General features: G+C 39.1%; 1 protein-coding gene across 1 annotated transcript in view; it reads left to right on the top strand.

Annotated features, from left to right (window-relative positions):
• The window catches only part of nrg3b (neuregulin 3b), a 165,843-nt gene extending 152,108 nt beyond the window's left edge, over positions 1–13,735 (top strand). Inside the window, exons 6-10 of the mRNA XM_016252171.1 lie at positions 3,606–3,708; positions 4,274–4,400; positions 7,620–7,732; positions 8,088–8,276; positions 12,544–13,735. Coding sequence (XP_016107657.1) covers positions 3,606–3,708; positions 4,274–4,400; positions 7,620–7,732; positions 8,088–8,276; positions 12,544–13,216 — 1,205 coding nt within the window. The 3' untranslated portion in view covers positions 13,217–13,735. The remainder of the gene's footprint in view (positions 1–3,605; positions 3,709–4,273; positions 4,401–7,619; positions 7,733–8,087; positions 8,277–12,543) is intronic.
• Positions 13,736–14,272: the final 537 nt, after the last annotated feature.

Below are 14,272 nucleotides of genomic sequence, written 5' to 3'. Positions count from 1 at the left end.
AGTCCAGCCCGGGGTCGTCACATGTGGTTGCCGCTCCTTCGTCGAATCCGCCGGGCGCGCCGTTCTCGACCCCGCCGCCTCTGCTCACTCTAGCCCGGCCTCAGTTCACGCTAGGCCGCGGCTTCCGCTCACGCTAGGCCACCATGTTTTTCGTTGTGAAAGCGAAACTACTTTGTTTGGCCTTCCAAAAGAGGACACAACTAGAAATCTGTGGTTAAGTTGTATTTACAACACTGTTCCAGAACAGTTTAACCCAAATATCCAGATGTGTGCAGCACATTTTATGGAAGACTGTTTACTGATCCTGGGAGAGTAACGTTAGACTACAATGCCGGCAGTTCTGACTCACGTAAGTAAGTTTTCATTTAAAGGATTTGCCACTGATGATTCAAACGCGAGTTTTGGGCAGTAGAGTAGCACTTGTTGTTTGTCATTTCTCCGATCACAAATGCAGACAGAGTTTTATGTTTACGCGCCGCGATGCAATGCAATACAACGCGTAAAAAGACAGTATAAGTCATTATAATCAGTAATTATGTTCCCACTGGATGCAACAAATGCCTCGTTTGTAATGGGTTTTAATGTTTTTGTCTCGTCGCTCCGGCTGGGACACGGCATCAACAGTATGTGAGGGGCGTAACATTTCGGTCACACGCTTGAGGTATTCGGCCAATCACAACGCATTGGATAGCTGGCCAATCACAGCACACCTCGCTTTTTCAGACCGATGACCTTTGTAAAAATTGACGCGTTTCAGAAAGGCGGGGCATAGAGGAGAAACAATAATGTACAGTCTGTGGAAAATAATGTGTTTTTTGAACTATAAACCGCATAAACACATTTCATTGCACCAAATACACAAAATAATGTTATTTTTAGCAGCATCATATGACCCCTTTAATGTATACAAACACACATGATGCTCTCTGTTCCTCACAGAAGCCTAATGTTCTTGAGTTTCCATGGAGAAAAAGAGCAAAAAGAACAAAAGAAATGTATTGTAAAGGCACAGGGCAGCATCTGTATGGGCGATGCGGTCTGTGTGGCTTGTGCGCATACATGTGTGTCTGCTTGCACTCGTCTGTGCATGATGCTATGTATGTCGCTGTTAATTACTGCGAAGCCCAGAGGTGTGCACCTTGCTGAGGTTGCATGTTACATAGCAAGTCTCTGGGGATGAGAAAAATCACACAGCCCAGGGCTAAATAGATACCTTTACCCTGACAAACCACAGACTTAAAGCAGTGTCAACAAACAGGAGCCCAGAAACTGCTGTGAAAATGGATTTGCTACAAGCTTTCTCCCTTTCTGTATCCACACACCCTGCCTTACTGTCCTCTCTCATGTGCCTGACAACTGAAAGCATTTCTTTAAGTGAACGAGTGAATCCTGTGAAGTTTTCCATTAGTCGTGCTTCACACGCTCGCCTCAAGATTTCCTCAAAAACTGTCAGAGAAGGAGAGATAAGGTTAAAGTGGAACTGATATGCATTTCTGCTTCTCGGAAATGACTGCCTCAGTGATTTTAATCTGGATGGTGAGCGAATCCAGTTGTGGCCATTACGGAGAGTTTTCCATGAGAAAGAGAGACGGGAGGGGGGTGTTGAGTGCACGTGTGCATGAATGGTCAGCTCTGTGCATTTGTGGCATGAGAGAGGCATTTCAGTCTTGTTTGTGAGGGAGTCTAGCCATCTGCTCGCAGAGACTCTCCACCAAACCAGAGCTCAGTGTCCTGTGAGGACCGGTCTTTTGGTCCCTGCTGTGCCACTAGCTGTTCTTGGTTTTCCACAGACACATGACGCTACAGTTTTGGATGGGCAAAAAGACAGATCCATATAGGTTATTTACTGATTCTGGTGACGAACAAAGCTCCGACCTGCATTCCTTTGAACACCTTTACAATCAATTGAGCGGCAGGATATGAGTCCCACAGCAAATCTCAGCATCCGTGTTCAGACATCTAGTGGAACTTCTCCCAGATGAGTGCTAATTATGATCATTTAGATATGAATTGAGAATGCTTTATAAATTCCAATAAATTAAAGTTTCATTTATAACCAGAAAAGCAAGGTCAAGACAAAATGCAAATAGAAGAACACTTAATTTCCCTGCATGTTATTTATTATTTTATTTTTTTTCGAGGTGACATTCCTCTTCCTGTCATTCCAATCCAAATTTCAGTTCAGTAGTGCTTGTGCAGGGCCCTATGATTTCCGTGATGTGGAAAGCGCGGACAGAATCACGGAATCCAGTCATAAAAACATAACATAATTTACTGTATAACGTGGAATGTCACAGAATTTGACACATTTTGGATGGATACAGCAAAAGGTCACTACACTTAAATCAAAACACGATATAGACCAGTGTCTGTGAATATTAAGTCACAAAAATACAATTTAAATATGAATCCTGCATGTTCTGCGCATCTCTGTATAAATGAATGGCACAGATGCGTGGTTTCGTTTATGCTCGCGGTGTCTTCAGCCTCTGCCGCCTCAATATACGAGTACATGAACACAAACATAATCTCTAGAACTGCTCTGATAGTCACTTCATGAGCATTGTACCATTTCTTTTGAGTAAAACTATAGTCATATCATATACAAACAGAAACCTAAAGGTCTTCACAACAACCCGTCAAAATAAAAATTTGATTTAACTTGAAGAAACCATGACAGAAGTATTACTTGAATGTAATGAAAGTACTACTACTACTAATAAAAAGTATTATTAAAACATTATTTTTAAAGGAATTTTTACCAGAATTTATTTAGCAGAAAAAATTTAAATACACAACATTTCTTGTTCCAGTATTTCTGGAAAAATTAAAATTAGTATTTTTTTTCTAAAATCAGATAATTAGAGATGCCTTTGATTATTTATATTTAATGAAAACATTAAAATGGAATACAGAAAATTAATGGAATACTGAATTTGAGAAAAAAATAAAACATTACATAAGGCCTATAAAATGCCATTTTTGTTCAACTTTTAATAAATTGCTGTTTAATACTGTAAGTTTCATGATTTCAATTAATTAGACATGCTTTTGATGAATACAATTGTATTTAATTAATTAAACCATTACAATTCTAAAATTCTAAAAGTCTAGAAGAATTAAAATGGAAAAAAATGGAATCCAGAAAAATGGAAAAAACTGAATTTAGGAAAAAATAAAACAGATTGAATAGGGCCCAACTGGTGGCCTATCAACCGATCATTAGGCCGATTCTTTCTTCAAGCGCATTTCAAGCCTGCCTGACCTCTGACACATATGAATGTCTAGCTGACAGCTCCCTGCATGTTTCTCTGCTCTCTGTCCCTGATCATTTAATCAAATGTGATTGTGTGCACATGTTTGCATGCTAGTTAAATGATAGAACTAGCTGATTAGTTTTAAGACGGTCGCTTTCCAATCATCTTTAAAAATTCATATTCTCTCTCACAGGGAATGTTTCCATTATTGTGACACTGAATTTATTTATTTTTTAATGTAAGAGCCAATTAGCTACACAAGATTCTTTTGTTAAATCAAGATTGGCATAGTGATGACTGTGAATAAAGCCTGAAGATGAGTGTGTGCTGTCTTGTCTGTCTTTTCAGAGAGTGCAGAAACCTATCAGAGACAGATATTGTCCATCTTCAGCATAGCCATGGGGATCAGCCTGCTGGGAGTGGCTTGCATGGCTCTTTACTGCAAAAACAAGTGAGTTCAAATCATCCTTGGAAGCTGGAATGACATTGTTTCAACAATTCTGAGTGCATTTGTTTTCTGAAGGTAATATAAATAATAAAATATAAGAAGACATTTAAAAATGAATTGACATTGCAATTCGTATATATAATGGCTTGTGCCTCTTGAAATTCCTGAAAAGAAAACATTGCTTAGTAGTTTGGAATAATATTTTATTATTTCTTAGAGAATAAATATTGTAACAATACTACTTCTACTACTTTGAAAATCAGTCTGTAAAATCAGTCGTGTGTCAAGGTCTCATGAAATAATGAATAATTTTAACATTTTTGTGACACGGCAAGGTTAGGTTTTAAAATGTCATGATGCAACTCCCAACAAACATAATCCTCTGGTTTCTCAGACAAGGCTTAAGCCTAGTCCAGGACTAAAATGCAAGTCTGGGCTGTTTTAACTGGAAAAAAACTTGCACCGACTGTTCTTAAAATATGTCAGTTCTGTTGTTTTGTCTCAAGATGCACATAAATTTTCAGAAATCAGAAATTTTGTGGTTTAAAAATGTATTAACACTTTGCAGGAGACAAAGAGAGAAGCATCGAGCCCATCTGACCGAAATTCGCAACTTGAGGGACAGTACCGTCAACGCCTCGGGTATCATGTCTAAATCCAGCCTCAAACTCGAGAGCACCCTCCAGCTTCAGAAGGTGACGTCTCGCAGCTGCTGTTTGTTTATGTCCCAGAGAGCAAATCTGCATGAAGTCCACATTTGTGCTGACAAGGCACATAATGATCGCTTGTCCAAAAAATAAGTGCGAATACCAAATATATACTTGTACAGTCGGAAATCAAGCCACCTACATGTGCTGTTAAGGAGATTCAAATAAAGTCCCCTGTGCATAGCAGTCACCAGTAATGAATACAATTGGCCAGCAGGCAGTTGGGAGGAATGATGCCCTCCATGGCTTTACTGCTTTCCCACCTGCTCCGAAGATCCCTCAAGCCGACAGAAATAACACTGCATGCAGCTCGGGGAGTAAACACGGCATCTATCTGATACAACAGTCAAAGGCAGCCAGCCACCTAGCTGATGAATAACTGGATGAATAGAGTTACATTTTCCAAACCGGAAGATCAATCTCTCTCTGCTGCCACTTGGCGGTTCATTCTCATCCCATACACAAATGTTGACGCTCACGTTCCCATGTGTGTCATCAGGTCCAATGAGAGTGAGGAATCAAGCTTAAATTATTCCCAACGGTTTACATTTATGTTTCCCTGCACAAGTCATTTATATGAAAATGCATATAGTGCGTAAATGACACAGGGTGCAGCATATCAGATGAGTGTCACCCTTGCTAATCCAAGCATGCACACAAACCTTTAATTGGACCGCTTATATAATCGTCGCCGAAATCTGCTGAGCCAGTAGCAGATGACTATAAAAGTAATTTAGGAAAAGGCTGAGAGGGGGGCTCCAATCTTTTGTTCAGACTTCACTTGGATTTTGCATGTTTCACCCCTTCTTCAGAAAGTTTTTTTACAATTACAGTGGCTGTTCTGCTTCTCTTTTCTCACCCTGCTGAGGCGATGAAAGGGTGGTCAGAAATCATCCAATTTTCTTGTTGGAGAGAAGAACAATGCTAACAGGTCCCCAAGGAAGCAGCAGTGTTAGAAGGACATGCTTTTTCAGCTGTAAGGCCCCAAACTAGTTTAAAGTCAAACTCAATCGTTTTAATGATGTTCCACAAGACAAGCAGAGGGAGGGAGATTTCACTATCTGGAATAACTGCATTATCGGCTGTCTTTTCCAGCTCTGGTGACACTGGGAGGGGGGCTCGGGATACTTATTGCAGGCTGCTCTCAGATTGCTGGGTTGTTGTAAGATAATGGCTTTAATTTTAAGAGGGGACTGAAAAAAATAGTTTAGGAATTCATTAATGTAATCTTGTCTGCGATTAATTCCTGACTGGGGAAGTCGAAAGGCAGAATAATCAGAGTGTGTCTCGCTTAATCTGCAGTTTAAATGTAAAGTCTAATTAAAGTGGCTTTCCCTCACTGAGGGGCCTGTATATCACAGAGTGAACATCTCCATACGGCCTCTCTTCAGAGTTCATGATCCCTTCATTTTATCTTTGGCCTGTGTGTGTGTTCCTACATTTATCTGTCTGTACAAGTGAGGGGAAGTGAGATGAGTGGCTGTGCAACACTAAGAAAGCATGTCATTTACAGCTGGTTGTGTCCACACCACTTCATGAAATAGCTTGCAGCAGTGATGTATGTAATACAGAGGAAGCATCTCTAATTTCTAAACAAGAGTTTTCATTTTGTTGGTTTGTGTTATAATGAGTGGCAATCCGCCGCTGGAATTAGATTTTAATGTTTTGCTGAGTGGTTGTTGCAGTTGTCATCATTGACGGAAAGCAAGAGTGTTCACATGGCTCCCAGATGCACACAGCTCGCTATCCGTTCTAGTTAAGTCAGGAAACAAAATCAAACAAATGTGTTTCCATCACTATTCAAAGTAAAAGGAAGAGTGAATATTTTTATTCAGCAAGGAAGCAATAAATTGATCAAATGTGACAGTGAAGACATTAACAATGTTACAAAAGATTTATATTTCAAGTAAATTATTTTCCTTTGAGCTTTCTTTTCAGCAAAGAATCTAAAAAAAAAAAAACATGTATCATGGTTTCCACAAAAGTATTAAGTAGCTAGCAAAACTGTTTTCAACCATGATAATAATAAGAATTTTTTCTTGAGTACCAAATTAGCATGTTAGAATGATTTCTGAGGCTCATGTGACAAAATTCAGCTTTGCTATAACAGGAGTAAATGACACTTTAAAACATTAAAATGCATTTAAATGGCAATTATATTTCACATGGTATAATATTGTAATTATTTAATAATACTATTGTTTTTATTATTTTATTATTTATTGTTGTTATTGTTTTTACTGTATGTTTAATTAAAAAAATGCAGCCTTGATGAGCATAAAAAGCTTATTTCATTTAAGAAATCGTACTGACCCCAGACTTTTGAAAGGTATAGTTTACATCCCCTGCAGTTCAGCTGCAATTTGGATTAAGTAAAATAAGTTTTATGTGACCCTGGACCACAAAACCAGTCATAAGGGTCGATTTTTTAAAATTTGACATTTATACATCATCTGAAAGCTGAATAAATAAACTTTCCATTGATGTATGGTTTGTTAGGAAAATATTTGGCCGAGATACAACTATTTGAAAATCTGGAATCTAAAGGTGCATACAAATCTAAATATTGAGAAAATCATCTTTAAAGTTGTCCAAATGAAGTCCTTAGCAATGCATATTACTAATCAAAAATTAAGTTTTTATATATTTACAGTAGGAAATGTACAAAATATCTTCATGTAACATGATCTTTATTTAATGTCCTAATAATTTTTGGCATGAATGAAAAATCGATAATTTTGACCCATTTAATGTATTGTTGGCTATTGCTACAAATATACCCGTGTGACTTAAGACTGGTTTTGTGGTCCAGGGTCACAAATGACAGGACGGACGGACCCCGAATTATTATTATTTTTTTAAATCTTACTGGACCAACAAGTCGTATTCAGGCCTCATTTGCTTTTGCTGTGACCTGACAGTAGCAGATATAGGAATGAAGTTGTCACAGAATTAATTAGGCATGTGAACACTTAGAAAGAGTGAACTTGAAATAGAATTTCCATATCCTAATTAATATCCATAAGCTGAGCTGCTACCATTTCATGACTTCATAACTTTCTCACTTACAATTTGTGAACACCCATGAAACATTCCCACATGTTTTGAAATGACATACATGCATAGAAATGATAATCAATGTGCTCATCCTCTATATAGTTTGGTTCGCCTGCAATAATATCTTTTATTTTCTGTTCGTCTCAACAGAGCAGAAGAGCCCATGGTTTCTCCTCTCCGCAGGCAGACAGCATCGTTCTCAGCAGCTCTAAAGTTTCCCTACCAAATCATATTCGCAGTCTCTCGATGGGGAAGCGCTGCAGGTACTTTCACAGAGCTTCACATCTATTGTAAAACTTCTGACACTCCGTCCCTCTCCACAGAAGAGAAAGAAATGTAATCAGCTCTCAATATGGCACCTCAAAAATGAACCACTTAAAAGAATTATAATAACTGTAACTGGTAAATTATAAGAATTGTAACTGGTAGCAACCATGAAAATTTACATTTCCGAATTATGGTGGAATCAGTTTTTCACAATAGTTATTTACAACAACCAGGCCTGAATTAATTATCATAATTATCATTAGAGCCATGTGCTAATCTAAGGCTGTCTCATATGAAATGTTTGAAATATATATGATCTGTCTCCACAGAAGCTTTTTTCTGTTTCTACAGAAGCTGCTCGTTCTCCTCAAGCCCTGCCCTAAAACACAAGGTAACCAATTATCGAGCCGTCTCAAAGTGGACACCACAAATCTCTAGAGCAGGCCATCATCTCAGTGGAGAATCTCGAGATTCTCTTCAGTCCTATAAACATCTCCAGGAAGTGGAGGTGAATGAGGTGATGCCACAATCTTTGAGAAGGTGAGCAATAAAATGCAAAATGTGACAAACAAACTTCTCAGACACTTCAGATGTTTGTGGTACTTCTGTGTCCCAGGGGTTGATTTTTTTTTGTTACAAAATGTTACAAAATATTTCTAAGATTTTCAGCTTTCTCTTTATCATTGAACCCTTAAAAATGATCATGGTTTCCACAAATATATTAAAGGCAATAAGAAATAAGAATTTTAACTAGAGACACGGACCGTGTCCATAGGGTCATTGTGTCGCCTGCCAATGACGTCATAACCCCTCGATTTCCGGTTTTGTTTTGTAGAAAACATGGAAACACCAAAGACGCTTTAATATGTTGTATGTTTTAATAGACCGGTGACGACCGAACAGAGTAGCATTATAACAGAACTTTCAAATGTATCTAGTTTGATAAAACAGCCGTGTGTCACGCTCGTTCATCGGCCTCGTTTCGCTTTCAGCCTCACCCTGCTTCATTCTACTATGTTAATAAATCATTAGCTCATCCATGATCATGATTTCTGCCTGAGTCCCGTCGGATTGCATCGGCTGTGGGGATGAAGACGACAACTCCCATGATTCCACACTCAGTCACGGCATCATCAAACTACGCCTTTGTCTCTTTTTTTGTTTTGAATACGCGCCCTCTAGTGGCGAAAATGACATATTGTGCCTTTAAGTCACACAACGAAATTAGCATAGTCGAATGTTTTCTAAAGGATCATCTGACACTTTGACACTTGGCCATTACAAGAATAAATTACATTTTAATACATTTTAAAATAGAAAACAATTATTTTAAATTGAAATAATATATCACAATATTACAGTTTTTTTTCTGTATTTTTATCAAGACAATGCATCCTTGGCAGGAAAGGTAGTGCATAAACACTATTTGACATTGTTAGTAGACAAATAAAGTCAGGGTCACAGGACCAAAAGTGCCCATAATTGGAAAAAAAAACATGTTAAGGATAAGACCATAACTGTGGAATTATTCTGTATAGAGCTGGTCTAGAAACAGATCCAGACTCGAATGTGTTTTTTCTAAGGAACATACAATATATAGTCAGAGAGTGAAACTGAATTTCATTGACAGGGCCCATGGCAGGAATAATGTCCTTCAGTTAAGTAGGGTGTATGTGTGCAAGTTACTCTTGAATTTCCAAGCAATGTTCTCATTACCATGCCAACTTGATCCAGCTTCACAGTGACTTGTAAACTCCACTCTCTGCCAAACTCTCTCTATTTGACCTATTTCCATAATTTACATTCTTAAACAGTGCAGCTTTGAGCTTGGAGAATCATTTAAGAGCTGTGATCAAGCACATACGTACTAGCACGCTTAGAGAAGGGTTTTTTTTTCTTTCTTTTTCCCAGTGTGTCAGCAGCAGGGCTCTCTGTGTTTTTTGTTTTTTTTTTGTAAAGTCTGCTGGGTTAGCTTGACTTTTGCTTAATAAATGTAAAGGATTAGTTCACCCAAAAATGAAAATTCTGTCATTAATTTCTCACCCTCATGTCGTTTCAAGCCTGTAAGACCTTCGTTCATCTTCGGAACACAAATTAAGATATTTTTGATGGAATCTGAGAGCTGTCTGACCCTGCATAGACAGCAACGCAACTGAAATGTTCCCAAGTCCAGAAAGTAGCAGGGAGATCTGTAAAATAATCCATGCGACATCAGTGGTTCATCCGCAACTATGCAAATCTACGAGAATACTTTTTGTGCGCAAAAGAAAAAAACCCCGACTTAGGATATGTGTATTCAATCAAAGAAAGGTTTTCCTATGAATTAATTAGAGAACAGTCCATTTCTCTGGGCATTATGTGTCTTTCTTATGAGGAAAATGAGGGAGTTTATCCCCTGCATTCCTTTTAGGCCATAAAACCAGTGATATCAGCATTGGTTACCATGGAACCAGAGGCCTGTTCTGCCTTTCTGAGGTGTTAGGTGCATTTCGGGGGAAGGGTCCATAGACCCTCGTAATTGGCCATTTGGTTAGGTGAGGGGGAGTTAGATATTATTTGTTAAATATAACAAAAAGTTGTGTGTCTGATTGGTCCAAATGCTACAATGCTATTCTGTGTCAGCTGTGTCACCCGGATATGTTGTTTTCATTCAAATCAAAGCGCAAACAACTTGGGAACTTGGACTTGGGAACATTTCAGTTGAGTTGCTGTCTATGCAGGGTCAGACAGCTCTTTTAGATTCCATCAAAAATATATTAATTTGTGTTCCGAAGATGAACGAAGGTCTTACGGGTTTGAAACGACATGAGGGTGAGTAATTAATGACAGAATTTTCATTTTTGTGTGAACTAACCCTTTAAGCTCATGTCTGAAAGCACAACCAATAGGTTACCCATAGGGGTCCAGCAATTGTTATTGTTGTTCACAATTAATTAAACATTGATAAGCTGCTCTCAACCTTTCTCAGGCCAGTCTTGGATGGCCCAGAGAGCGACAGACTGGTGCTGAACTGACCTATTTCTAGACTTAACAGCTTTAAAACACCAACACCATCCCCGAACCTCTCTCTTGTTGCCATGGAGACACCCTCCAGTCTAATGGAGAAAAAAAAAGAAGTGAGGAGAGGGGGGAAAGAGAGAGAGAGATGGGCACACAGAGCTCGCTTATCCCCCTCACTATGACAGCAGGACCCCCACAGAATGTTGTCAGTTTTAAGAAAAAAAAAAAACCTCTGCAAAGACACACATTTACCTGTCAGAGATGAAATATGGATTGAAACTGCGTGTGCCATCGGTGCGGTTATATTTAGATATTGTTTTGATTTGCTGCGATCTGTCGGATTAACCTGCAGCTAGAATACACTTTTAATACCCGTGCATTGTGTTATGGGGCTCAATTATTTAAGCCCTGTTATTTAACAGTCTTTGATGTCAGACAATAACTCGGTGGTTAGATGAGTTGGGGTTTTTGGGAAGTGACAAAACAGCATTTTTGTGTGTCTGATGCTTTTATATTCACTTTTTTACCAGAAGCAAGAATGATTTGGTGCTCTTGCAAAGCTGTATTTAAATGTCATCATGTCAAAGTTTAGATAAGAGGGTGATAACTGTGCCAGTTTGAACCTCGACATCGAGAAACCCACAACATTTCCTGTGATTCTACATCTGACAAACCCTAGATAACCCGCTTGGGTCACGCCGCAAGATCTGAATGTTACTCCACGGCAGTCTTCCAGCAAAATACCAAAAGGTTTTTAGGTTTGTCACCACAAGGTGTGCTGGATTCGATAAGCAGTCGCCTCCTGCAGATCAAAACCACAGCTAAATGAAGTAGCGTGGTCTTCATAAACTCATAGGTCTGGGTGAAGAATACACAAGCTTTGATGGGAATGGCTTAAATCTAGGGCTGGGCGATAAAACGATAATGATAATTATTGGTATTGTGGCATAAATGTGGGATATTTATACTCATATATAATAATATTATATATATTTAGAATACTGTTTTTCATACAAATACCTAGAAACCATATAGTTATATTTTTACCATTGTATTTAGATGCTATGTGTGTGATTTTAACTGTGGTTATCGTGATCTAAATGTATGCTACTTTGGAAGACCAATGGTTAAAGGTAAAACTCAAACAGTCAGAATATTTACATTTCACCATATAAAAATGAGGTTACAATTTTACAGATGTTACTGTTTTTTAAAAAAAAAGAACACAAATTTACATCTGCCTCATAACTCAAGCTACTGTCAACTTTGTATTTCTAAGAGATAAAAAACGTAACATTATTAATATTGTAGTCTGCACTGCAAACTGTGCTGCAGATACAGTAGGGGTCAGAGTCAGGCAACACAAACCTTTTTCAAGATTTGAAACAATATCACTCATTAGAACATGAAGGCGTGAAGTGTTTGAAATGTTCTGACCATAGTTTAAACCCAGTTAAGGGTCTGGTTTCTACAATTTTCATGTAGTAGCAAAGATCTGCCTTTAAACTTGAAAGTAACAAAGCTGTGATTGGCCATCTCACCCAGCCCTACTTAAATCTATGACAAACGCATCATTTATGCTACCACAGACACACAGCCCAAGCTGCAGATTATACATAATTACACTGAGATTCAAAATTCCCACCACCTCCAAATAATTTGATCACTGCTGTGATTGTTTTTTGTTATAAAATTGTTTTCAGAACATTCTCAGTGGCCGAGCAATTTCTTTCGAGTGTAACAGACAGAATCAGTGTAATGGATAATGAGATGTAAATACTAATTCCCTTGGTTTCTTGTCCTCTAGATGCCAGTCTCACTCAGACAGCAATCAACAAAGCCGTTGCAACCTGAATATGCAAATTATGCTCTCCGCCCATTCCAAAGGAAAGATGGGGTATACTGACGTTCCGTGCACTCGTCTTGACCAGGGAACGACCTTTCCTCCCCCTTCTTTCCGAGCCCACTCCGTACCCATTATCCCCTCCGTTCAGGGACCTGATTTTGGGGAGGGGGGCAGGAACAAGCTTCATAACGGGGTTAGGGGTTCTTCCAGCTACAACCTAATCAATCCTGAGTCTGAGGCGGAGTCAATGGCAAATTCCAGCCGATCACTTGCCAGCTCCTCTGTGGCGGTGCAGGATCCACAGACACTCACCTGCTCCGAGTCTGCACTGATGTCAAGAGGCCAAATCAAACACAAAAGCCTTGTTACCTACACAACAGCCTTGGGATCAGGCACAAGTTCCAGAAGAGCAAAGACTGTCATTTCTATGACCGTACTGGGATCAGGGCCAAAAACCACGCAGTACGCCGCCAGCCTGCTGTCTAAGGCTTCCAGAGGACAGGAGGGACGCTCTGCTTTCGGGGAAGGACAGCAGGATGATGGTTTACAAACCCCATTTGTGGGGGGCGAAAAAGACAGCTCTTTTTCTGACGGGGTTAGAGGTGTGGCCTGCCTCACATATCCCAAAAGCTGATTGGATAAACACAAAGATTGCTTTGGAAACTCCACGTCGGTGTGGATGGGGCTGGAATGTCCCCGCTAGTGCAAGACACTTACTTTTGGAACTATTTTACTGCATTGTGAAGTACAACTACTGACAACCCAATTTAAAACTCTGACTTCCTGATGACACAATGTGAATAGATGCGAGAGAACAAAGACTTTGGTGGGATGTTGATCTAAAGAGGTATTGGAGAGGATTTATATGCCAATATTTAACAAAAAGCTTCAATTTAGAAACCAAATAGTGTGTCATCTCAATGTTGTTTCTCTACTGTAAAGAAAAAAATATATAATAGATGTCAAAACTATATGTATGTCATATATTCCATGTATATGACATACCGAGTGACGAAAATAAAGATGCAAAACATGGTAATGCAGAAGCTTTTTTTCCAATAACTGCTGTTCTATAATCTCAGCCCAGCTCTGTATTTTTGTCTGTTTTGCTTGAGGTCTTGAGAAGAAAAACGGTTTCTGAATAAAATCTGAATGTCACCCTGTCATTTGATCAGAGAGTATCTGCCCGTAACCGTGCGATCGATCTAGTGCATCTCACACCTTCTGTTTTTAGCAAAAAGCTCACAGAGCGCCGCAGCCAGGTATCCAAAGCCATCGCCTGAAACGATCCAACGAACGTGCTGAATGGAGAGAAACTGGCAGAGTCACCGGCTGTCTCCATGGCAACAGAGATCGGTGGAGTCGGATGCGGCAGCCTCTCTATCCAACGAGACCATCAACAGATTTAATCATTTACTTGTTTATCTCCTGTGAAAGTAGCTCTTGCTAATTAAGCCCAGACTCATTATTTTGCATCAGCTATTTTGAAACCGCAAAAGGGGAGGTTTTTTTTTCAGGTGATTTTGGAATTAATCAGCAGAAAGATTAAAGCACGGTGTCATTGATGTCTCTCGTCGTGTTTACCTCAAACAAGGGCAACACAAGCGAGTCACACTTTATGAATTATTGGGCTAATTTTCTGAGCGTGAGTCTCAGCGTGATGTGACATTATAATCCAAATAAGAACATT

Source organism: Sinocyclocheilus grahami, unplaced genomic scaffold (genome assembly GCF_001515645.1).
Source record: "Sinocyclocheilus grahami isolate Dianchi unplaced genomic scaffold, SAMN03320097.WGS_v1.1 scaffold26.1, whole genome shotgun sequence".
Taxonomy (NCBI): Eukaryota; Metazoa; Chordata; class Actinopteri; order Cypriniformes; family Cyprinidae; genus Sinocyclocheilus; species Sinocyclocheilus grahami.
The sequence above is the reverse complement of the archived record's forward strand: the minus strand, read 5'-3'. Positions and strand labels throughout refer to the sequence as shown.